The sequence below is a fragment of the Ursus arctos genome, unplaced genomic scaffold (assembly GCF_023065955.2).
Source record: "Ursus arctos isolate Adak ecotype North America unplaced genomic scaffold, UrsArc2.0 scaffold_9, whole genome shotgun sequence".
Lineage (NCBI taxonomy): Eukaryota > Metazoa > Chordata > Mammalia > Carnivora > Ursidae > Ursus > Ursus arctos.
In genome coordinates, this window is record NW_026623111.1 from 2,075,990 (window position 1) to 2,102,920 (window position 26,931).

Here is a 26,931-nt window from a genome sequence, read left to right on the forward strand (position 1 = left end):
TATGAGGCCAATATTACCTTGATCCCCAAACCAGGGGAAGACCCCAACAAAAAAGGAGAATTATAGACCGATTTCCCTAATGAATATGGACGCCAAAACCCTCAACAAGATCCTGGCTAATAGAATCCAACAGTACCTTAAAAGGATTATCCATCATGACCAAGTGGGTTTCATACCTGGGATGCAAGCGTGGTTCAACATTCGCAAATCAATCAGCGTGATACATCATATCAACAAGAAAAGACTCAGGAACCATATGATCCTCTCAATTGATGCAGAAAAAGCATTTGAAAATACAGCATCGTTTCCTGATTAAAACCCTTCAGAGTGTAGGAATAGAGGGTACATTTCTCAATCTGATAAAAGCCATCTATGAAAAGCCTACAGCAAATATTATTCTCAATGGGGAGAAGCTGGAAGCCTTTCCCTTAAGATCAGGAACACGACAAGGATGCCCACTCTCACCACTATTATTCAACGTAGTACTAGAAGTCCTTGCAACAGCAATCAGACGACAAAAAGGGATCAAAGGTATCCAAATCGGCAAAGAAGAAGTCAAACTGTCTCTCTTCGCAGATGACATGATACTCTATATGGAAAACCCAAAAGAAGCCACTCCCAAACTATTAGAAGTTATAGAGCAATTCAGTAATGTGGCGGGATACAAAAATCAATGCTCAGAAATCAGTTGCATTTCTATACACGAATGATGAGACTGAAGGAAGAGAAATTAGGGAATCCATCCCATTTACAATAGCACCAAAAACCATACGTTACCTTGGAATTAACTTAACCAGAGACGTAAAGGATCTATATTCAAGAAACTATAAATCACCCTTGAAAGACATTGAAGAAGACACAAAAAGATGGAAAAATATTCCATGTTCATGGATCGGAAGAATTAACATAGTTAAAATGTCCATGCTACCCAGAGCAATCTACACTTTCGATGCTATCCCGATCAAAATACCTAGGACATTTTTCAAAGAACTGGAACAAATAGTCCTTAAATTTGTATGGAAACAGAAAAGGCCCCGAATCTCCAAGGAACTGTTGAAAAGGAAAAACAAAGCTGGGAGCATCACAATGCCAGATTTCGAGCTGTACTACAAAGCTGTGATCACAAAGACAGCATGGTACTGGCACAAAAACAGACACATAGACCAATGGAACAGAATGGAGAACCCAGAAATGGACCCTCGGCTCTTTGGGCAACTAATCTTTGATAAAGCAGGGAAAAACATCCGGTGGAAAAAAGACAGTCTCTTCAATAAATGGTGCTGGGAAAATTGGACAGCTACATGCAAAAGAATGAAACTTGACCACTATCTCACACCACACACAAAAATAAACTCCAAATGGATGAAAGACCTCGATGTGAGACAGGAATCCATCAAAATCCTAGAGGAGAACATAGGCAGCAACCTATACGACATCGGTCAAAGCAGCCTTTTTCATGACAAATCTCCAAAGGCAAGAGAAACAAAAGATAAAATGAACTTGTGGGACTTCATCAAGATAAAAAGCTTCTGCACAGCCAAGGAAACAGTCAAAAAAACTAAGAGGCAGCCCACGGAATGGGAGAATATATTTGCAAATGACACTACAGATAAAAGACTGGTATCCAAGATCTACAAAGAACTTCTCAAACTCAATATGCAAGAAACAAATAAACAAATCATAAAATGGGCAGAAGATATGAACAGACACTTTTCCAATGAAGACATACAAATGGCTAACAGACACATGAAAAAATGTTCAAAATCATTAGCCGTCAGGGAAATTCAAATCAAAACCACACTGAGATACCACCTTACGCCAGTTAGAATGGCAAAAATAGACAAGGCAAGAAACAATAATTGTTGGAGAGGATGTGGAGAAAGGGGATCCCTCCTACATTGTTGGTGGGAATGCAAGTTGGTACAGCCACTCTGGAAAACAGTGTGGAGGTTCCTTAAAAAGGTAAAACTTGAGCTACCCTATGACCCAGCCATTGCACTACTGGGTATTTACCCCAATGATACAGACGTAGTGAAGAGAAGGGCCATATGCACCCCAACGTTCATAGCAGCATTGTCCACAACAGCCAAAGCGTGGAAGGAACCGAGATGCCCTTCAACAGATGACTGGATTAAGAAGTTGTGGTCCATATATACAATGGAATATTACTCAGCTATCAGAAAGAATGAATTCTCAACATTTGCTGCAACATGGACGGCACTGGAGGAGATAATGCTAAGTGAAATAAGTCAAGCAGAGAAAGACAATTATCATATGATTTCTCTCATCTATGGAACATAAGAACTAGGAAGATCGGTAGGGGAAGAAAGGGATAAAGAAAGGGGGGGGTAATCAGAAGGGGGAATGAAGCATGAGAGACTATGGACTATGAGAAACAAACTGAGGGCCTCAGAGGGGAGGGGTGGTGGGGGAATGGGATAGACCAGTGATGGGTAGTAAGGAGGGCACGTATTGCATGGTGCACTGGGTGTTATACGCAACTAATGAATCATCGAGGCTTACATCGGAAACCGGGGATGTACTGTATGGTGACTAACATAATATAATAAAAAAACATTAAAAAAAAGAGGTTTATTGCAAGGAATTGGCTTACATGACTGTGAGGTCTGGTTAGTGGAGTCTCAAATCTATAGGACAGGAGTGAATCCTCCAAAAATGGGAGTGAAGCTGCTGTCCTCAGGTAGAATTCCTTCAGGAAGGGGCGCCTGGGTGGCACCGCGGTTAAGCGTCTGCCTCCGGCTCAGGGTGTGATCCCGGTGTTACGGGATTGAGCCCCACGTCAGGCTCCTCCGCTATGAGCCTGCTTCTTCCTCTCCCACTCCCCCTGCTTGTGTTCCCTCTCTCGCTGGCTGTCTCTATCTCTGTCAAATAAATAAATAAAATCTTTAAAAAAAAAAAAAAGAATTCCTTCAGGAAGCCTCAGCTCTGGTTTTAATGCCTTTCAGCTGATTGAATCAGGCCCACCCAGATTCTCTAAAACAATCTCTTTTACTTAAAGTCAGCTGGTAAAGACTTTAATCGCACCCACGAATGCCAGCACAGCAATGACTAGATTAGTATTTGAACATCTGGACGTTGTTCCTGCCAGGTTGGTGTGTGGAAAGACATCACAAAATCCCAGTGCTTTCTTTTCCGCTGATTGCCTGCCATCCAGCATCCAGAATGTAAGCCAGAAGGTTCTCTAAGTCAGCGGGGTCTAGTTACTAGTCAGGGTGAATAGAGTGCCCTTGAAAACAGAGCATGATGCTGGGTCTGACTGGGTGGTCAGCCTGACGGCCGTGGCTCCTATACTGGGTCCTTGGAGGGTGCAGAATCAAGTATGAGGTCCGACTCCTGCCCACAAGGACTGTATGTGTTCAGCAGTACATGAACTTCCTTCAGTCTTGGTTTCCTCAATAACCTCTCCCCGCCCATCTGGCTATTAGCTTCACGGCTCTTCTCAGGCCCCGACCTGCAGGATCCAGTAGTTTCACTGAGGCCTCCTTGTGCCTGAGCCTCCAAGTCTGTTGACATTGTGGAGTAGCCTTTGCTTGAGGCTGTTAGCCTCTTAGACAGGCTTTTATGGTCTCTCCTCTGGTTTTCTCTGCTATCTTTCTTTTCAGTTTTTTCCTTGCTTATCCTTTGTAGAGGTTTAGATATTGATCAAGTTCTGCCTTGACCCTTCCTCTGGTTTCTGGCCTACTGGTGGTATCCTCTCTTACCGTCCCCTGCCTGAGCCCGGCGTAGGGATGTCTCCTGCTTTGGTGTCGCCAACTCTGACTTCTCTGGGAGCTCTGTGCTCAGGTTGGCCACGTGCTGCTTGGACAGTTCTAAAATGCTGTTGCCTAGAGCAACGTAAGCTGTTTATTTGGTTCTATTTCATTCGGCCACATGGAAGGGCTGAGAGTGTGATAGGACAGAGCTGGAGCACGGTGACCTGTTGCTCTACTGCGTTACTCACCCTTCAGAGAAAACGTTTTTTTCCCTTCATTGCCATTAGTTTTCCAAAGAAGAGCTGCAGATACTTGATCAATGTCAAATCAGTTAGAGCTACGCTGTGGTTTTTAGGGTACCCAGCCAATTCCGTCTGTCAGAGAATTTGAAACACTGTGACGTCAGTGGAGAAGCTCTGCTACCATTACTCTCTGTTCTCCTCTCTACCGTCAGGCAGAATATGAAGTGGCCGCTGACGAGAACCGAAGAAGCTGTGGACTGCAAATCTTTGACACGTTCTTCGGTGCCGAGGTGTGTTTTCTTCCTTAGATGCAAAGATTTGTTAATGCTTACTTCAATAATTAGAGTCCATAGCCCTTCTTACTTAGTTGGATAAGATACAACAAGTATGTCAAAATCTTTAATTTCTTATAGATATTCGTCTTCTGTATTTTGAGTCGGTGAGGAAATTAACAAATCTCTTAGAAAATTAATTCAAAGAATTTAAAAGTTGCTATGTTTCCTCAAAGAGAATACAGTATTAGAGAATTTATTTGACTGAAAATAACATTTTTTTCCTAACAGCTTTAATGAGTCTTAGGTTTTATGCTTTTTCATTCAGTAGATTCTAACAGTTTAGTGTGTCCCTGACATTAGAGCTGTAACCTGCTTCCCTCCACATGACTTCTTTTTGTAGGCTGTTAGAAGTCCTAAACCCCGGTCAGGCCCCTGTATTGTAGGGTTGGAGGAGAACAGTAACAAGGATAGCTAACACTTGGTGAATACAGCTCTAAGCCATGTACATGTAACGAGTTGTTACAACAGTCCTATGAGGTGGGTACCTTATGTCTATTTTGATATGGTAAGACTGAAAATCAGAGTGGTTAAGTGGCTCACCAAAGGTTACACAGCTTGTTAAGTGCCGGAGCCAGGAATCAAACATGGAGAGACTGGGGTTGGAGAATAGTGTAGTGAGAATGAGTTCAAGATGTTCAGATTCTGAGCCATCAAGTAGGGGAAGCTCACTGGTGCATCTGTGTTCATCACAGATATTGGCCTGTAGTTCTCTTTTTTGTGGTGTCTTTATCTGGTTTTGGTATCCGGGTAATGCTGGCCTCATAGAACGAATTTGGAAGTTTTCCTTCCTTTTCTATTTTTTGAAATAGTTTGAAAGGAATAGGTATTAACTCTTCTTTAAATGTTTGGTAGAATTCACCTGTGAAACCATCTGGTCCTGGACTTTTGTTTGTTGGGAGGTGTTGTTTCTTTTTCTTTTCTTTTTTTTTTTTTAATGGATTCAATTTCTTTGCTGGTAATTGGTCTGTTCAGATTTTCTATTTCTCCCTGTTTCAGTTTTGGTAGTTTGTATGTTTTTTGGAATTTATCCATTTCTTCTATGTTGTCCAATTTGTTGGCATATAGTTTTTGATAATATTCTCTTATAATTGTTTGTACTTCTGTGGTGTTGGTATTTCTCCTCTCTCATTTGTGATTTTATTTATTTGGATCCTTTATCCATTTTTCCTTGATGAGTCTGGCTAGGGGTTGATCCATTTTATTGATTTTCTTTCAAAGAACCAGCTCGTGGTTTCATTGATCTGTTCTATTGGTTGTTTAGTTTCTATATCATTTATTTCTGCTCTAATATTTATTATTTCCTTCTTTCTGTTGGTTTTAGGTTTTCTTTGTTGTTCTTTTTCCAGCTCCTTTAGACATCAGGTTAGGTTATTTATCTGAGATTTTTCTTGCTTTTTGAAGTAGGCCCGTATTGTTATAAACTTTCCTCTTACAGCTACTTTTGCTGTATCCCAAGGCTTTGAACCATTGTGTTTTCATTAGCATTTGTTTCCATGTACTTTTTTATTTCATCTTTTATTTCCTTGTTGACCCACTCATTGTTTAGTAGCATAGTATTTAATTTAACCTCCTTGTATTAGTGGTCTTTCCAGATTTTTTCTTGTAGTTGACTTCTAATTTCATGGTGTTGTGTCAGAAAAGATACACAGTATGACTTCGATCTTTTTAAATTTGTTAAGGCTTTTTGTGGCCTGATATGTGATCTATTCTGGAGAATGTTCCATGTGCGCTTGAAAAGAATGTGTATTCTGCTGTTTGAGGATAGAATCTTCTGAATATATCTGTTAAATCCATCTGGTCCAATGTGTCATTCAAAGCCATTGTTTCCTTATTGATTTTCTGTTTGGATGATCTGTCCATTGATGTGAGTGGGGGGGTTAAAGCTCCCTAATATTATTGTATTATTATTGTTTATGTTTGTTATTACTTTATGTTTGTTATTATGTTTGTTATTAACTGTTTTATGTATTTGGGTGCTTCCAGGTTGGATGCATAGATATGTACAGTTGTTATATCTTCCTGTAGGATATTATATAATGTCTTTCTTTGTTGCTTAGTATAGTCTTTGTTTTAAAGTCTGTTTTGTCTGATATAAGTATTGCTACTCTGGCTTTCTTTTGACAAGCATTAGCATAATAGATATTTCTCCATCCCCTCACTTTCAATCTGCTGGTGTCTTTAGGTCTAAAATGAGTCCCTTGCAGGCAGCATATAGATGGGTCTTCTTTTCTTATCCATTCTGTCACCTATGTCTTTTGATTGGAGCATTTAGTGCACTTACATTCTAAGTAATTGTTGATACATATGCATTTATTGCCATTTTATTACTTGTTCTGTGGTTGTTTCTGAAGATTTTCTCTGATCTTTTTTTGTCTTTCTCTCTTTCATGGTTTGCTGTTTTCCTTGGTGATATATTTGAATTTATTTCTCTCTATTCTTTGCGTATTTATTAGTGGCTTTCGATTTGTGGTTATTGTTAGGTTGATACATAACATCTTCTGCATGTAGCAGTCTCTACTGAGTTGATGGCCATTTAAGTTTGAACCCATTCTTTACTCCTTTCCTTCCCACATTTTGGGTATATGGTGTCATATTTTATATCCTTTTATTTTGTTCCTTGACCGTTTTTTACAGAAATATTCATTTTTACTGCTTTTGTATTTCCTCCTTTCATACTGTCATTTTTGGTCTTTCCTTACCACTCAGAGTCCCCTTTAATATTTCTTGCAGGGCTGGTTTCGTGATGTGAGCTCCTTTAGTTTTGTTTGCCTGGGAAACTATATATATCTCCTTCTTTTTTATTTTTTAGGAAGTATTTTATTTATTTATTTGAGAGAGAGAGAACACAAGGGGGGAGGTGGGGGTGGGGAGGGGTGGAGGGAGAAGCTGACGCCTCGCAGAGCAGGGAACCTGACATGGGGCTCGATCCCGGGACCCTGAGATCGTGACCTGAGCCAAAGGCAGACATAGTATAGATGGGAAAATGCCTCACTTCTGTTAGATCATTTAAATGACACCTATTAATCATTATTAATTATAACAAATTGTTCATTTTTTTTTAAAATGGGAATTTTCTATATTGTATATTTCTATCACTAGTTCAGCTTTGATGAAAGTGTTTCTTTGATTTGTAGAAAACACAGTTTTGCTCTGCTAACTCAGCCAAACCACTGCCAGAAATCAGTCTAGGATGCATTTCTCATGTCTAGTGACAAATTAAATGTATAATTGAATATGATCCGGGTATCTTTTTCAATAAATCTGGACAATAGTTTTGTTATATGTTTTCTTTCTCCAGAATTCTCTAGTTGAGGGTTAAGAGAATGGGGAGCTGGTGAGTAGGGACATATTAATGAGAATGTAAAAGGGGAGAGCCTTCTTGGAGGTCGGCTTCGGAACAAATATCAATGTTTAAGAGACACATTCCCTTTGAGCTAGACTTCTACTTCTGGGTGTCTGTCTTGTAAACACACGGTGGTACAAAGACGTTCATGCAGTGATACGTACAGTGGGGACACGGCAGCTGGAGCGTGTAAGAAGGACAGATAAACACACGCCCTGGAAAACCGTGCAGTCTCCAAGAAAATACACCAGCTCTCTAGGTAGCAGCACATATTTTCAAAACTACGTATGTATTTTCATCCCATTTGTATGAGAAAAAGTTGTGTATTTCTGAGGGCTTGTGCGCATTATATGTGTGTACATTTTTAATTGTGGCAAAAAAGACAAAATCGATCATCGTAGCCATTTCTAAGTGCACAGTTGGGTAGCATTACAGGTACTGACATTGTGGGCAGCCTGCACGGCCATCCACCTCCTGAACTGTCTTTATCCTGCAGATCTGAGACTCTGTCCCCATTAAACACAGCTCCCACCTTCCCCTCCCCCAGGCCCTTGGCAACCACCATTCCACGTTCCGTCTCTAGTATTCTGACCGTTTCAGGGACCTCATAGAAGTGGGATCATACAGTCTTTGTCCTTTTGTGACTGGCTCATGTCACTGAGCATAATGTCCTCACGGTTCATCATGTGGTAGCAGGTGTCAGAACGTCCTTCCTCTTTGAAGCTGAATAACACTCCCCTGCATGGATGGACCACGGTGTTTACCCATCCGTCTGTCAGTGGACCCTCAGGTCGCTCCCACCTTTTGGATATTGTGAACACTGCTGCTGTGAACACAGTGTACAGATACCTGCCAGAAACCTTGCTTTTTGCTCTGATTTGATTTGCTTAGGAAAAGATCTGAAAAGGTGGACAACACAGTGAACTCTGGAAAATGACACCGGGGTGGCGGGTGAAAGTGGCACTTTGACTCATTATTTCATACACTTGATGTTGTACTTTTTTGTAGAGTAAGCATTAGGTTCTGTTTACAGTTGGTAAATTATGACATCACTAATTGTTATGCATTTGGTTTGTGCTGTACTAAAAAGCCGGCAGCCCCTTTACCAGAAATACCTTCCCGTGTTTTGAGAGAATGTCGGTTAAGACTGAAGCAGAGCCCTGGCAAGGACGTCTTTGAGGAATGCACCAGGTAAGCGGCTGCCGCCACCCTGCACAGGCTGCACATGGCTGGCCCCAGACGGGGGCTTACGCTGCTCTCTCTGCATGACACCCACTCTTACTGCAGGACTTTGCAAATTAAAGTGGTCACTTTCACTAGAAAGAGGTTCACGAAGGGTGATAATTTTACAGATGGAAGGGACACACTGAAATGAGTCACATCCCTGGCCCCTCCGTTCAGCCTTCTAAAATGCGTGTGTCTGAGATGAAAAGATTCCCATAAAATGTTGTTGTTTTTTAAAGCCCTGGGCACTTGTTGAAAATATCTTTTCTCTAGATGTTTGCGATACAGACAGGAAAATTCTAAGGGAAAGCACTTTGAGTAAATCTGGCTCCTGATGTACACAGGGAGAAAGAATGGTTTCTGGACTGATCTGGCTCAGAACACGGAGTCCTCTGTCCAGTCATGCAGCATTCAGGTGTCGTTTATCCTAAGATCCGTTCAACAGAGGCTGGTTGAGTGCCGGCTCTGTGTCAGGTGCTGTGTCCATTTCCTGGGGTGGCCATCACAAAGTTCCACAAACTTAGGTGGCATAAAACAGCAGAAATTGATTCTCTGGGTGCCTGGGTGGCTCAGTCGGTAAAGCATCTGCCTTTGGGTCAGGCCGTAATCCCGGGCTCCTGGGATCGAGTCTCGCTTCAGGCTCCCTGCTCAGTGGGGAACCTGCTTCTCCCTCTCATGGTGACAACAGTGATAAACGCTTATGGATGCATCACTCCTCCCAGTAACCCCATGAAGTGGGCACGACCGTTGTCCTTTTTTACAGCTTGGGGGATGGAGGCCAGAGAGGTTTGGTAATGTGCCCCAGGCCCCTGGCCAGTGAGAGGCAGGTTGCTTGAGGACAGAGCAGCCAGCACCCTCGCATGGATGCATTCCCCAAGAAGGGCAGTCAGCAACCTGGTGTGTATGCAACTTTTGCAAAGATCCCGATTTTAAACTGATCACTTTTCGGTTCCATTTTCATTTTGCAGAAACTACTAGAAAAAAACCCTGAGAATTGATTCCTAAGTAGTCACTTCAGATGTTGTGTTTTTCCTTTCTCAGATTTTTATGTTAACTTGTAGACACAGAGAAGAACACAGATCCCATTAGGCTCTAGTGGTGGCATCTCCTAGTGGTGGCATCTGTGTGATGGGCACACAGTGTGGGTGTAGGCCTGTCTGGCACCAGCACCTCAGCTCAGCCCCTCTCTTGCTTGCAATGGTGGGCACTGGCAACTGGGAGAACAAGGTTGTAGAATAGTCGGTCACTCTGTGCCGCCCAAAGTACTCCTTTGTGACTTAGAATTACCAAAGAACTACGTTTTGTTTCTGAGGTAAGTGTTTCAGCAACTGTGAAGTGGAGGTTTGTCCCCTGTGCTCTGAGACAGGGCACCAGCAGCCAGGCCGGCCCCGTGCCACATCTCAGGTCGTGCTCAGTCAGCTCTGCATAGCTGTGCCTCCAGCCAGCGCACTGCCTCTTTCGTGTGCAACGTGCGGTAACACTGCCCCGTCCATGTTTCCTGAGGATGACGGGAGTAGGACAGAGCCTCAGTGACGCCATCCTGGGCTGAGGGTCTGGCCCAGTCCAGGGAAGACGCACTAGAGACAAAAGCAGGATGGAAGACTCCACTTCCACACTCCGTAGCCTCACCAAGTGGTGCCACGGAGACAAGGGGACAGCCACAGGTTGGAGACAGTCCCCTGTGCTGACACACTCACAGACAGCAGAGCAGGACCTCCTCCAGGAGCAACTTCATGGGGGCAAGGCAGGCCATCTGTCATTGGCCTTTTCAAGGTCCCTCTCAGAAGCACATTGTCTCAGTCTGTCTGGCTGCAATAACAGATACCACAGCCCGGAAGTCATCTGTTTCCCATAGCTCTGCAGGCTGGAAGCCTGTGGTCAGGCCGCCACTGTGGTCCAGCTCTGGTGAGGCACCTCTTCAGTGTTCTGGGGCCTCACGTGGCAGGAGGGGCCAGGGAGCTCTCTGGGGTCTCTTTCATAAGAGCACGAAACCAAATCTGTTCAGGAAGTTTCCACCCTCCAAATACCATCACTTTGGGGATTAGGTTTCAACATAGAACTTTTGGGGGGACACACATTCAGTCCGTAGCATACATCATCATGACTATCCCTTCCAAAAACCAAGCACCGATGTGCCAGGGAATACCCACAACTCCTTTTTCAGCCGTGGAGAAAGTACACATTGTGAGTAACAAAGACCGATCTCTGCATGCCCCTGAGGTTGTGTGGGGAAAGTCACACTGCTTAGCAGGGCTGGTCCGGGACATGGGGGAGAAGGGTCCCTTCACGCCTGTAGGTCTGCGCTGCATGTTCACACCACGGCTCCCTGTGCTGCGTCGCTGGGACCCAGCTTTCTAGCCGTGGATGGTTTTTCACTTCCCTAGCACTTGCCCGCTAGTTTCCTGATTTCCCTTTTTACCTCTAGGTCTCTTTCATTTTTCTACGGTTACTATATGTTCCCCCACTCCACCCTTAGGGTTCTTCATCGATACATCTGTTCACTGAATTTGTTCGTATTTTTAACGTATTAGGCACTTTTCCAATTCTGTCCTATTGTTGAAGAACGGGGTGGTGTAGACGACCGTATCAGACTGGCCACAGGTCTGCCTCCTTCTCTGTGTATCTGCTTCAAGATATGGACTTAAAAGTCACTCGTATTTAAATAAGTTTTAGTACTCAGTCCTCTGTCTGTTTTGATTAGTTCACTTGACCGACGGCGGTTTATTCCTTACATTCTTATTCAGTGCCTGCCATTTGCCAGCAGCTGTGCCTGGCACTGGCTAATGGGGACCTCAGCACGGCACGGGGCAGAAACGAGGAGTTTCAGAGTTCCCTACTGTTCTGGCTCATTTCTGTGTTGCTACAACCTTCATTTCCCCGAAAGCCGCCTTTCTCCTTTCGGGTTCCAGAGTACTGGAACTGCGGCATCATGAGCACACACGCCTCCTTTAGGCTCCCCGCTGTTTTCTGTAAGAAGCTGTAGGGAGAGGCAGCAGCGCGTGATGGCTAGTGGGGAGCCCCAGGATGGATGTATTAAAAACCAATGTTGAACTGATACACAGTTTTAAATGTCATAACTTTTAAAAAAGTGTGTGCAGATTGCGGGGAAGGGCGCCTGGATGGCTCAGTCAGTTAAGCATCCAACTCTTGGTTTCCGCTCTGGTCAGGATCTCAGGGTTGTGGGATCAAGCCCCACATTGGGCTCCATGCTCAGCCTGCTTGTCCCTCTCTCTCTTTTTCTCTCTCTCTCTCAAATGAATAAACAGACAAGCAAACAAATAAATACATAAAATCTTTTTAAAAAGGTGTGTGCAGTAGGTTTATATCTCAGACTAGAGCAGTGGGGCAGTCTTTTGATTTTGAGGTGAGGAGTATTAAGAAGTGAAGTTAAGAAGCACTGGTAAGTTGACTGTAACCATGAGCTTATTAATTTATACAGACCGAATTATACAATTATATTAGAATAAGTTGATATTGTGTGGCTCTTCTCATGGAAATATGCAAACACCTCTACAAAGATGATTTGACTAAGCCAGCAGTATCAGAACCCTTGCCCTGGCCCACAAAGGTTTGGAGTTGGGCTGCCCACGTGCTCAGCAGAGAAAGGTGTTCCTAGAGGCAGGGAGCAGGCGCTCCCTCCCGCTCCGCTGGCCAGGAGGAGGTGGTCCAGGTAGCCTCCAGAACAGTGCTCAGGCCTCAGATTGTGTGCAGCAGCCGTGTGGGACCTTCCGATGTCCGGACATCTTCCGGTGTCTCTTACACTCTTAAAAATGATTGAGGACCCAAAGAGTTTTGTGTACATGGCTTACATTTTTAAAGAGAAGACACAAACATTCCACTAGCCATCAGAGCAATGATGTCACATGTCTTGTGCTTCTGGAAAACCCCTCTGTGAAAATGAGGTTTTTTTTAGTTTTTAAAAGGCACATGATGTCTTAGCATTATTACAAATATAGTTTCATTGTTTAACACTCCCCCCCACGAAAGGGTCTCAGAATCCACAGGGGTCCTCAGAACACATTTTGAGAAACACTGTGCTATAATATTAGTTAGTCCAAGAACTTGTGAATAACCTCCTTTTACAAAATAAAGTGAAATCAAGTGGCTTGCTCCGAATTCTACCAATCAGCGAAAATGCTGAAATTGTTCCCAAAGCCTCTTGAGTTACTGGTCTACTAGCAATTCCCCATGAAAACTATGATCTTTTCCCATTTGGGTTTTTGTCCATGCTTGGGAAACCCTTTCCTTCTTCCTTCGTCTGGGTGACTTCTACTTCAACTCAGACCCCACCTTCACCAAAGTGTCCCTAATATATCCTCTCCCAGGGGAGGTGCTCTGGGCATGCCAGGCATGGCACACTCTTCTCTAACAGTGCACGAACTTACCCATCTCCCTGGCCAAGCTGGCAGATTCTTCAAAGTAGTACTCGTTGGACATTTTCCCTCCAGCGTCCAGTACAGTGCTTGCAATCTTCTTGTTAGATCCTTATTGACTAATGAGCTGTTTTAAATAATAGACTACATTCTGTCCCTTATCTACCTACAAATAAGAATTTTATTACTTCTGTAATACAATAAAATTGTATACATTTTATAAAATTCTAAATAAAACTTTAGAAGCATGGCTAATTGCATAAAATTTCTTCTGGAAATATATAGCATAAAATAGTTCATTGGGTGCCTTAGTTTCAATGTTAAAAAAAAAAAGTGGTGTCACATATTAACACTTTCTACAATATGACTATTATAATCTAGATACTCATTCTAATCTTACATACCAGATGTTTACAATCCCTACTGAAACACACATGCTTGGGTGCGTGCACACACACACACACACACACACCCACTCACGCATACACATACATTCACCTACACCCATTGAATACTTATTTATACATAAAAAGACATTTTGACTGTGGGAAGGTAAACAATTTCATTTCTTTTGAATTCCTGCTTTCATATTTTTACTGATAACATTAGAAACGAGTGTGAAATTCTATAATTGCAAAATTTAATATATTGTGTAAAATGATTGACTTCCCATGCCCAGTGTTGATGAGTGCCCAGAAACACGGTGGTTTTCATATGTAGTGCAACAAATGTATATAATTACGGAAAATCTTTTTCTAGAATTGTCCATAACTATTTAAGTGGAGAACCATTTGAAGAATACCAAGAAAGCCCATGTTTTTCTCGATTTCTACAGTGGAAATGGCTGGAAAGGTATTTTCTAATTTAAAATTCAACAAAAACAAGTAATAACTTCTTGGAATGTGTACTGATTGATGTATACTTTTCCATCTGTTAAAATAATATTGGAAATCAGGCTGGATATGGTATTGTACAGAAATTATTAATATGTGCTATGTAATTTCTTCTGATTTAGTTGACTCTGTTCTCTCCTTTTAAAAGGGCAGTCTGCCCTTTTATTAGAAAATTTATTAGAAAATAAAACATATCCTAGATTCACAGAAATATAATCCGATGTGCACTGGTTCCGTCTTGTGGTACTAGAAACGCAGACATAGTCAAGGGACTTGGCCTTCGTGAGCATCAGGTCCCTGTTCGTGAGAATAGAGGTGATTCTAGAATCCACCTACTGGGCTGCTGGGCGCCTGAGGATTGTGTGCAGCATGCTGTACAAAGTACATGCTCAGTAAGTGTCAGTTGCCACTTAGTGTGGTCGTTACGATGGTTATTGATTGCTCAGATTTCCAGTTCTACTTCATGCATGTTTCTTTTGAGACGTTGAGTATAAACACCTCCTTTGAGGTTCTTTTTCTACAGGGTGGTGCACTGTAGATAGGTGCTTTTCCTCCGCAGCTTTCCGACAGGCCCAATACGTACACATGGCATGATGTGGACTAGTTGCTGACCTGCCTTCAATTAGTAAGGATAATTGGACCGTTCTAGATCTATCTTCAGTGTTTTCAATAAATCTTCAATGTTAACATGCGCTTACGTCTCTTAGTGTAATGGAGGGTGTCCCAGCAGAGGGAGCCACGGTCCCTGAGCACGCACACCCTTGCCCCAGACACTCCCTTTGAACAGTGAGTGCAGTGTCATTTTAAATAAGGGCAGGACAAGAGCTAGGCAGGCTTTTCTGCTTTAAAATAACAATGTGGGGGCGCCTGGGTGGCACAGCGGTTAAGTGTCTGCCTTCGGCTCAGGGTGTGACCCCAGCGTTCCGGGATCGAGTCCCACATCGGGCTCCTCCTCTGGGAGCCTGCTTCTTGCTCTCCCACTCCCCCTGCTTGTGTTCCCTCTCTTGCTGGCTGTCTCTATCTCTGTCAAATAAATAAAGAAAATCTTTAAAAAAAAAAATAACAATATGATGTGACATCTGAAGCTTTTTTTTTTTTTATTAATTAGGCAACCAGTAACAAAGAACACATTTAGACATTACAGAGTTCTAGGAAAAGGCGGATTTGGTGAGGTAAGTAATACGTGACTAGCTATAAGCAATACTTCTAGAAAAGTAAGACAGCAAGGTACTTGAGAGACATGATGTGTCAGCTTTACCAATACCTTTACTCCCTTCCTGTGTATTTGGGAATGAGTTTGCCAACCACAAGAATTAAGATTGAACTTCAAACAAAAGGTACTTTGCTACCTGCTTTTAAAAGATTTGGAGATCTGGAAAGAAAAAATTCACTATCTTCATGATTTTTTTCTTTCACTTTAAGTTTCTTAAAGAAGTTGTTTCCCGCATTCAGTTATTTGACATTCAAGCTCAGTTTGTCCTGATGGAAAAGATGATTGTTTCCATATTGTCGAATTTCTGTTACTCTTATTTCTATAATTTGAGACTAGCCTAAAAGCTCGTGTAGTACAGAGTATATTATTAAATGTGCTTATTTATCTCAATTCTGTGTGGACATGTATGTGCTCCCACACCTATATCAAAAGATACTAGAAAATGTGTAAATTTGGGAAAATCCTAAGGAAACTGCCCACAAATTCATGAGAGATGGTCTTTCAATATGATGGCTCTCCTAGATAGAGACTATTGTGTGGGGTGGACAAAGAACCACATGCAGTTCCGGTTACGTCATTTAAAGAGGTGTTAATTGCCTCATTAATTATCTGGAGCAGTCATGTTCAGTTTTAGCATTTGTAACTCCCCAGAGCCGGGACAGCCACGGGAACCGAAGTGCGTGGGGAGTCAGAAGCAAGTTACACTGCCCACATGTGATTGAAATCACCCGTGCTCCCAAATTCCCATGGAAAGCCTAACCAAAGCCACCGGAGTTCCCTTAATGTGAATTAGGAAGCTGACCTAAGAACCTTGTCCCACAAGTGAGGCCTCCCCTGTATCTGTGCTTGGGTGTGCTGCGACCGCGGCCCGCTCGCCATCACCTCAGAACACCGTTCTGCTGACCTGTTAGGGTGCGTCCAGGGATCCAGCCAAATGCTGTTGGAACCCTTCCAGCATAGAGATTTCTGTGAGAAATCCACCCTCTGTTTGAATACCTTTTCAAGCAGGAAAGTTCTTCACTCGCTTTAATTCGTGCTACTCTGCCTTTCATGATGTCCAAGTGTAAAACTCAGATTCTGTCTAAGAACAGAGGATGTTTCAAGCTCTTGTGTTTACAAAGAATGTAGTTACAGTTATAGCCCCCTGTCGGTTTCCGAAATGGACTCAGTAGTAACGTTAGCAAATTTTAACTTGTGAAAGACTTGGCATATTTATATTTATAGACTTTTTTAAGCACATTTACTTGTGTTTCCGCACAGAAGACTGTACAGATGGACAAACTGTTCTGGTTTTTCTCAAACCTGTTCTGGATGTGCTATTTGTTACATCTGTCTGTGGGGGACCCAACAGTCCATTTCCATTGTGCATCCGTCAGGGGAGCCCCGTGACCCTAATGCGGACGGCCTCAGTGCCTTTTAAGTCCAAATTCCAGTGGTGGATTTACTTTTTCCGAATGCCAACACCTCTTCCACTGGGTTTGCAAAGACAGATTTTGGTCTTCTTTTGTCGCCCACAGTGCTTGCACTTAGGCTTCAAGCCCTCCAGAATAGATCTGTGGGGTCCCGAGGCAGCGCCGAGCAAAGAGAGCTGGCGGCATCTCCACGTGCGCGGTTGTAGAGGCAGCGCGGTGCCGTGGAGAGCTCGTGGGCAGCGGCTGGCCTTGCTTCCCGCTCTGTGACCTCGGCTTCACCATCTCATCCTCATCACGACAGGGAGACGATCCCTGCTTCCCGGGTGGCTGAGCAGCACATGAGTATTCGTGTCCAGCTGAGAGTGCAGCATCTGGCACCCTTACCTCTGCTCCCTTCTCGTTCTTCGACTTGGCAATTCTACTTAAAAGAATTTGTCTTAAGTCATAAAGAGATATGCCAAGATTTATGTGCTGAGACTTAATGGTTAAATGATTAAATAAATTCTGGAGTAGTCAGACATTGGGAGAACATTTAATGATGAGAAAACAGTCACACTGTAAGATGAAAACAGGAAATTATAAAATATTGTCTATTCTATAATATAAGGTCAGGTTCCCCACCCAAATTTCAGGAGGATTCAGAAGCCTACACAGTTATCTTGGAATTTCAGTGAGTTTTGTCATTGTCCTTACTAATAGTTTCAGTATTTTCCACAATGAACTTTATATTTTATCATCAAAATCATGTTATTGATGGATTAAAATGATATCCTGTCTTATGTTTGCCTATAAGGTAACCGTGTCTGTGTATGTGTGGTATGTGCATGTGTTACGTGTGTGGGGTGCGTGCATGCTGTGGTGTGCAGTAGGTTTGTGTGCGTGTGTGTGCATGTGCGTGTGTATGTGTGCAGTGGACGGGAGTCAGAGGCAACAAGGTAGCCCTGTGTTGATAGCCCAGAAGCTGTGCACGGGTACCTGGGAACTCATTATAACCCCATCTCCACTTCTGTAATTTTGGAAATTTTTTCCTAGTGGGAAGGTAAGTAATGTATAAATAGTATTTTAACAACTAAGTAGAATAAATGCATGGGAGTTTATGAATTCTATGCAATACCTTTTCTTATATTCTTAAACTTTTAAAAGAAAGAGGACTCAGTTTAGTTTCAAACACTGTGGCTCTTTCGCAAGGACTGAAAGACCCAGGGAGACCCTGGCTGATCCGATGTGCTGTGATCACCTGTGGGCACCTGGCAGAGTGCACCCCCCGACTCCATCCACCAGCCCCTCGCTGCTCTTCACCAGTGGGGCTGATCATAGAGGAAACGGGGTTTGGTCGCTGGTGGTAGTGGTGGTCCCGGTGGCCTAAGAGGTGGCAGGTGTGTAGAAACCTTTTTTCCCTTTTTTAAACTAGGTTTGTGCCTGTCAAGTGCGAGCTACAGGAAAGATGTATGCGTGTAAGAAGCTAGAGAAAAAAAGAATAAAGAGGAGGAAAGGTGAAGCCATGGCTCTCAACGAAAAGAGAATCCTAGAAAAAGTGAATAGCAGATTTGTAGTGAGTATTTGGGTTTAGTCCTCACTGTGGATGGTGCCGTGAGGAATGCTTTCCTAGGCACACCTGCTGCTGGGCCCACCTGCACTGCCGCCACTGCTGGGGGTGTGAGCTGTGCTGCCCCGGCTGGCAGCGGGGCCAGGGGCCGGGGATAGCACGGTCCTGCTGGCAGCCCCTTCTTCCCTATCCACTTCTTACTGAACACATATACAAAGCAGAGGTGATCTCGCCGCCCACTCCCCACCCCCCCACCCCGGGGCCTGGTCTGCGGGCTCCTCCTCACACCTGGCAGTCCTCCCCTCTCCCAGGCAGCCAGTGCTCATCCTGGGCCATGGGGCCACTGCCTCCTGGGCTCGAAGGCACTGCCTTGAGTCCTCTCTGTGAGGCCGCAGTCTGACACCTGGCCAATGTACCGCTGGCCCTTGGCTAGCCTTCCCCAAACGTATGAAGCCTCAAATCCCACCTTCACTGAGTCAGGCAAGGGTTGGACGAGTGGGGCTGGGGTGAACCCTGACCCTCCCAGGCCCTGTGCTGTGCATGAGGCGCTGTGGCGTTCATCCCCAAACCTAGCTTCTGTCCCCCCACTTCGTATCTCCTACAGCCTCTGTGGTAACAGGAGGGTCTGCGTGAAGGAGGAGAGGGAAAGGTAACTTAAGAAAGAATTTGTGGTGTTAGGCTTACTTCCTCCAAGTCACTTCTGTCTCAGGACTGAGGTTTGCTGCTTTGTGCTAGGGGACAAACTGCAAATAGTGGCCTTGCACAGCCACCCTCTACATTTACCTCTGAGTATGACAGGTCTCTCCTCGTGCATTCCACGGAAATATTTAATGAAACTGGCTCATCGTGGACTTGTTTAAAATATATTTGTGTAACTACTTTGAAACACAGAGATCCATAATCTAGCTTTATTAAAGGGATATAAATAATACCTATGGTTTGTTCTATTTAAATGAAATATTTTTGTTTCTGTATTCTTGGCTTCTCCCAAGGAACCTAGAAATATTTTCCTTCATTCTTTTTTATTTCTAATTGAAGTATAACTGACATGACAATATCCTGTTAGTTTCAAGTGTACATCATAGTGATTCCATAATTTTATGCATTATGAAATGATCCCTGTGATAAGTCTAGTTACCATCTATCACCACATTGTCACTCCAGTATTATCAACTATATTCCCTATGCTATACATTACATCTCCTTGACATTTGCTTTATAACTAGAAGTTTGTACTTCTGTCTTTTAAAGTTTGTTTACTTATTTAAATAATCTCTATACCCAATGTGGGGCTTGAACTCACGACCCTGAGATTGGGTTGCATGCTCTTGCGAATGAGTCAACCAGGCACCCCAAAGTTTGTACCTCTTAATCCCTTCCACTTATGTTCTGTCCACCAACCCCTCCCTACTATGGTAATCAACAATTTGTTCTCCCTGTCTTGAGTCTGTTTCTGTTTTGTTTGTTAGTTTGTTTTGTTTTTAAGATTCCGTATATGAGTGAAACCATACGGCATTTGTCTTTCTCTGACTGACTTATTTCACTTGGCATAATACCCACTAAGTCTACCCACATTTTGCAAATGGCAAAAATGGTATTTTGATAGGGATTACACTGAATCTGTAGATTGCTTTGGGTAATATGGACATTTTAACAATATTAATTCTTCCAATCTGTGAAGATGGTATATCTTTCCATTTGTTTGTGTTGTCTTCAATTTCTTTCATCAGTCTCTTAGAGTTTTCAGAGTATAAGTCTTTCACCTCCTTGGTTATATTTATTCCTAAGTATTCTATTACTTTAATACAATTGTAAATTGGATTGTTTTCTTTTTTTTAAGATACATTTATTTGAGAGAGAGAGTGTGCACATGTGAGTGGGGGGAGGGGCAGAGGGAGAGAATCTCAAGTAGACTCCCCACTGAGTGCAGAGCCTGATGTGGGGTTCGATCCCACGACCCATGAGATCATTACTTGAGCCAAAATCAAGAGTTGGATGCTTAACCAACTGAGCTACCTTGGTGCCCCTGGGCTTGTTTTCTTAATTTCTATTTCTGATAGCTTGTTATTAGTGTATAGAAACATAACCTGTTTCTATATGTTAATTTTGTACCCTGTGACTTTACTGAATCATTAATTAGTTCTCAAATCTCTTTGGTGGAGTCTTTAGAGTTTTCTATATATAGCATCATGTCATCTGCAAATAGTTTTGCTTTTTCCTTTCCAATTTAGATGCCTTTTATTTCTTTTTCTTGCCTAATTGCTATGGCTATGACTTTCAATACTATGTTGAATAAAAATGGCTAGAGAGGACATCTCTGTCTTGTTCCTGATCTTAGAGGAAAAGCTTTCAGCTTTTCCCCATTCAGGATAATGTTAGCTGTGGGTTTGTCATATGTGACCTTTATTATGTTAAGGTACATTATTTCTATACCCACTTTATTGAAAGCTTTTATCATAAATAGATACTGAATTTTGTCATATGTTTTTTTCTGTATCTGAGATGATCATACGATTTTTACTTTTCATTTTGTTAATATAGTGTATCATCTTGATGTGTTTGTGGATGTTAAACCATCCTTGCATCCCTGGAATAAATCCCACTTGATTGTGGTTTATGATCCTTTTAAGATATTGTTGAATTGGATTTGGTAATATTTTGTTGAGGATTTTTACATCTCCGTTCATCAGGGTTATTGGCCTGTAATTTTCTTTTTTTGTAATGCCTTTATCTGGTTTCAGTATCAGGGTGATTCTGGCCTTGTAAAATGAATTTGAAAGCCTTCCTTCCTCTTTCAATTTTTTTGGAATAGTTTGAAAGGATAGGTACTAACCCTTCTTTAAATGTTTGGTAGAATTCACCTGTGAAGCCATGTGGTCTTGGGATTTGTTTCTTAGGAGTTTTAAAATTACTGCTTCAATTTCATTACTTATAATTCGTCTGTTCATATTTTCCATTTTTGTGTGATTTGGTCTTGGGAGGTTGGGTTTCTAGGAACTTTTCCATTTCTTCTAGGTTATCCAATATGTTGGTGTGTAATTATTCATACTGATCTCTTATGATTCTTTGTATTTCTGTGGTGTCACTTGCAACTTCTCTTTCATTTCTGATTTTTAAAAAAATTATGTATTTAGATATATATAAACTAGATATATATAAACTAGAAGTTTATTGATTTTATTTATTTTGTCACAGAACCAGGTTTTAGTTTAATTGATCTTTTCTATTGTTTTTTAATCTCTTTCATTTATTTCCACTTTGATCTTTATTATTTCCTCCTTCTACTAGCTTTGGACTTTGTTCTTTTTCTTGTTCCTTTAGATATAGAATGAGATTATTTATTTGGCATTTTTCTTGTTTCTTGGGGTAGGCCTGTGTTGTTATGACTGTCTCTCTTAGAGCTGCTTTTGCTGTGTCCCATAGGTTTTTGGAAAGTTAATTTCCATTTTATTTGTCTGGAGGTAGTTTTTTATTTCCTCTGTGAGTTTTCCTTCATCCTTGATGGTATTTTTTCCTCTCTGCTTACAGTTGATCAGTGGTCCTGACCTGTACCTGTGTAACACTCATTCCCTCCTCCTTCCCCCAGCCCACCCTGGCTGGCCCACAATGTGATTATGCATGTGGACAGTCCAACACTTCCTATATAATTTATTGTGTATCTAGCCAAGTTATTAGATACAATACCAGCCACAAATACTTAGAAAATAAAAACTTTTAATTGATACCATTTACAACAGAATCAAGAAACATCATAATCTAGGCAAAAATTTAATGAAAATGTGCAAGACTTCTACGCTGAGATCTAAAATGCTATTACAAGAAATTAAAGAAGACCAAATAAATGGAAGGGTACCATATTTATGGATTAGAAGTCTCCATGTATGAAGATGTTGGTTTTCCCAAATTGATATATACATTAAATGAATTAAATGCAGTCGCAGTCAAAATCCCAGCAGGGTGTGTGTGTGTGTGTGTGTGTGTGTGTGTGTGTGTGTGTAAATTGACCTACAAACCAATAGAAAAGTGGGCAAAAAACTTGGACAGGTACTTCACACAAGTAGTTCCAAATGGATAAATATATAAAAGTATGAGAAGTGATTCCTGTATTTGTATATACAGAGAAATGCATACTAAGACCACAATAAGAGACAACTATACCTTCAGCAGCATTGACTGACAACATAAAATGTTGGAAGAATGTGCAGCAGCAAGACCCCTCTTGCACTGTGGGAGGGTGTATTAACTGTAATTTATCTTGTATGCTGAATGTGGGTGTTCCAGAAGCATGGAACATAAGTGCTCAACGATTAGAGCATAGCTTCGATGAATCTGATCATCCCAAGTGTCTTTGTGAAGAAATACACCTACCCACTTAGCCATAGAAAGTTCTCTCCTCTTGGTACAGAACTGCCATAAGATCTTTGACAGGTAAACGTCCAAGCAGCACCAGATGCATGGTATGCACTTCCCTGAAGCATACAGTGTTGGGGCATCCTAATGATAAATCTCCACAGAATATTTGAATAATGTTAGCAAATAGAGTAAATCACCAATGAATGAGCAGGTTTTGTGCTTTGTTTTTTATGATGCTGTTGTCTTTAGGTTAGTTTGTCCTACACTTATGAAACCAAAGATTCCTTGTGCTTGGTGCTAACCATTATGAATGGAGGGGACTTGAAGTTTCACATCCACAACATGGGCAACCCTGGCTTTGATGAGCAGAGAGCTATTTTCTATGCTGCCGAGCTGTCCTGTGGCTTGGAGGATTTACAGAGGGAAAGAATTGTGTACAGGTAAGAACAGCACGAACTCCTGGGGCCTGGGAGCCTGTTCATCCTGAGCCTGAGGCTCCCGCCGGGCTCCCTCTGGCCACCCAGGAGCCTGGGCAGGAGGGCTGCGGTGGAGCCCTTTGGTGGCCATTTGTAGGGTCTGGTCACTCACACTGTTGGGAATATGGTTGATCAGTGGTGGACCTTGGTTTCCTTTTTAGTTCTCTTCGATCTCTAGTAGGTTGGTTTTATTTGTTAAGTTGATCAAATATAGGCAGTGTTACTCATGTAAGCATGAGAAGAGCCCATTTCCAAAATAGTTCTATTTAGGACTGTGGACTCCGTTCCAACAAAATAGTGTCACGACTGAATGTCTCAAAGTAATAATATTTATTTTAGTATTTTGCATCTTAGAATTCAGTAAAGAAAATTTAATTTAATTTAATAGGTAGAATTAAATTAGTATGACCAAATATTTAGTTTTAGGGAAAGCGGTCCCTCCAGCCACCCTTTGGGTGTGGAGCTCCTGGGCTCTGACACACTTCTCGACCACTCCCCGTACAGCTCTGTCCCTTTGCCTCTGTGCAGACATCCACCTCCGTGTGCGGACCATTCCCTACAGGCGTTTCTCACTTTGCCCTTTCTCCTATATTTCCAAGGGGTCTGTGTATCCCCCATCTTCCTCATCCAGTTGGTCACCAAATCACCCCTGAATTTCCCTAGTCAGTCTTTAGGGTCACCGACTTAGTTCGTGTCTTCCTTAGGTTACCTGGCAGGCAGACACTTGAATGGTCTCGCTGTTGCTGGTCTTGCTCCGGGTCCTGCTCTGTGAGACCAATGGCAGGCCTTCCTGTAACGTGGATCTGAGCCTGTCATAGCGTCCCTAGCTTGGAGCCCCGTGGGCCTGGCTCTCCTGACCCTGTGTGATGCCGCTCCCCACTGACTTCTCCAGCCTGGTGCCCCGCTGCACCCTGAATGGGGACTCTCTGCCTTTGTGATGGACACATATTTGCAGCTCCCAGAACTTCTCAAGCGTCCTCACGTCTTCATACCTTTGCACATGCTGTCCGCTTGTCAGAGGCCTTTCTTCACTGCAGCCCCTCTGCCTTCATTCTGGGAAATTGCAGCTCATCCCTAAGCTCCTCACCCCTGATAATGGGGGTGCATGCTCCCCTGGGGCATCTTCAGAGCACCTGTGCTGTCCCACTGAAGGGCTGGTCACACCAGCCGCAAGCTTCTCAGAAGGCCTTTGTTCTGATGAACTCTTGGCTTTGTCTCACATTTCCCAGGCCACATTATTCTCTCTCGAGGGCCAGATATCAGGCCTGGCCACGGGGCTGGTGCAGCACCCCTGAGGTGTTGAGCAAGGGGTGGACTGCTGCCTTGGGAGCCATTCCTACAGACACAGGCCGAGGTCTGAGTGGAGAATGCCTTGTCACCACACTCGCAGGGAGAGACTGGTGGTCCCGAAGCAAGGAACAAGCCTGTAGGAGCTGTGATTCCTCTTTTACTCCGAAGGACCGTAGAGTTTATTACAATTCAGAACCGTTGAGCCCCCGCTGCTGGCCTCCAGTGTGGAAGACACGCAGGCCTGCCGTGCTTTATGGCTCTTCGCTTCAGTGTGCTTCACGAGTACTGCCTTTTCTACAAATGGAAGCTTGGTGACAGCCCTGCACTGAGCAAGTGCTATGGGTACTACTTTTCCAGCCACACTGGCTCACTTCGTGTCTGCGTCACATGTCGGTGATTCTTGCAGTGTTTTATACCTTTCATTATTTTACTTGTTAGGGTGATCTCTGATCTCTGATGTTACTTTTGTACTTGTTTGGGGGAGCGACGAACTGCACTCATAAAAGATGGCAAGCGTAACCAGTGCGTGCTGTGTGTTTCTGACTGCTCCACCGACCGGCTGTTTCCCTCTTTCTCCTCCTCTTGGGCCTCCCTGTCCCCTGAGATGCAACAATATGGAGATTAGGCCAATTAATAACCATGCAATGGCCTCTAAGTGCTCAAGTGAAAGGAAGAGTCACACATATCTCACTTGAAATCAAACGCTAGAAATGATAAAGCTTAGTGAGGAAGGCATGTCTAAAGCCGAGATGGGTCAAAAGGTAGGCCTCTTGCGCCAAAAGGCCACGTCACAAACACCAAGGAAAAGTTCTCGAAGAAAGTTAAGAGCGCTACTCGTACTCCTGCGAACGCATGAGTGATAAGAAAGCAAAACGGCCTGATTGCTGATAGGGAGAAAATGGTGGTGGTCTGGATAGGAGACCAAACCAGCCCCAGTGTTCCCTTAAAGCCAAAGCCTAATCCAGAGCAAGGCCCCGACTCTCTTCAATCCACGAAGGCTGAGGGAGGTGAGGAAGCTGCAGAAGAAAAGCCTGCAGCTAGCAGAGGTGAGTTCGTGAGGTTTAAGGAGACACAGAGGTGCCAGGTGCGGCAGCACGTGCTGATGGAGAAGCTGTAGCAGGTGCTGCAGAAGATCCAGCTGGGATCGCTCGTGAAGGCGGCTCCCAAACAGCAGATGCTCCGTGTAGACGCAGCAGCCGTATCTGGGGAGAAGATGCCATCTAGGACTGTCCTAGCTAGACAGGAGACGTCAGCGCCTGGCTTCAGAGGCTCAAGGGACAGGCTGACTCCCCTGTTAGGGGCTAATGCAGCCGGTGACTTTAAGTTGAAGCCAGTGCTCATTTACTATTCTGAAAATTCTCAGGCCCTTAAGAATTACGCTACCTCTCCTCTGCCCGTGCTCTACAAACGGACCACACAGCCTGGACGACAGCATCTCTGTTTACAGCACAGTTTACCAGAGATCTGCAGCCCACTCTTGAGACCTGCTGCTCAGAAGAAAAAGATTCCTTTGGAAAGATTACCGCTGGTTGACTTTGTACCTGGTCAGCCAAGAGCTCTGATGACGTATGGCGAGATCAGTGTTGTTTTCATGCCTGCCGACACAGCGTCCATTCTGCAGCCCACGGAGCAAGGAGTGATTTTGACTTTGAAGTCTTACTATTTAAGAGACACACTTCACAAGGCTGCAGATGCCGTAGATGGTGATTCCTCTGCTCGAGCTGGGTAAGTCGAGAATCTTTTGGGAAGGATTCACCATTCCAGACGCCATTAAGAAAATGTTCCCATGGTTCAATATCAAGACTAACAGGAGTTTGGAAGAAGTGGGTTCCAGCCCTCATGGAGGACGTTGAGGGGTTCAAGGCTCAGCGGAGGAAGTCACTGCAGATGTGGCGGAAACAGCCAGAGAACTGGAAGTGGAGCCTGGAGAGGTGAGCGAGCTGCTGCCATCTCAGGATAACACTTGAACGGATGAGGAGGTGCTTCTGTGGAGGAGCAAAGAAGGTGGTTTCTTGAGATGGAGTCTACTGGTGACGATGCTGTGATGAAGATTGTTGAAATACGACAAGGATTTAGAATATTGCATAACCGTAGTTGATAAGGTGGCGGGGTTTGAGAGAACCGACTCCAATTTTGAGAGAAGTTCTACTGTGGGTAAAATGCTATCAGGCAACATCACATGCTACAGAGAAATCATTTGGGAAAGGAAGAGTCGATCAGTGCAGCAAATTTATTCTCTTGTTTGAAGAAACTGCCACAGACACCCCAACCTTCAGCAGCCCCCCTATGATCAGTCAGCAGCCGTCACCATCGAGGTAAGACCCTCCACCAGCAAAAGGATTACAGCTTGCTGAAAGCTCTGATGATGGTTAGCAATAAAGCATTTTTTAATTAAGGCATTCATTGTTTTGGGGGCGCCTGGGTGGCTCAGTCGGTGAAGCGTCTGCCTTCGGCTCAGGTCATGAACCGAGAGTCCTGGGATCGAGCCCCAGATTGGGCTCCCTCTGCCCCTCCCCCT

At 43.4% G+C, this 26,931-nt stretch overlaps 1 protein-coding gene across 10 annotated transcripts in view; it reads left to right on the forward strand.

The window, feature by feature from the left end:
- Positions 1-26,931, forward strand: part of GRK4 (G protein-coupled receptor kinase 4) — a 91,674-nt gene that overhangs the window by 37,496 nt on the left and 27,247 nt on the right. For 8 of the 10 annotated variants that reach the window (XM_057309569.1, XM_057309568.1, XM_057309576.1 and 5 more), the window contains 6 exons: positions 4,168-4,245; positions 8,724-8,824; positions 13,990-14,082; positions 15,232-15,295; positions 18,160-18,300; positions 22,897-23,087. In XM_057309569.1, the coding sequence (XP_057165552.1) occupies positions 4,168-4,245; positions 8,724-8,824; positions 13,990-14,082; positions 15,232-15,295; positions 18,160-18,300; positions 22,897-23,087 (668 nt within the window). The remainder of the gene's footprint in view (positions 1-4,167; positions 4,246-8,723; positions 8,825-13,989; positions 14,083-15,231; positions 15,296-18,159; positions 18,301-22,896; positions 23,088-26,931) is intronic. The other 2 variants (XM_057309575.1, XM_057309574.1) reach the window with 2 other exon arrangements.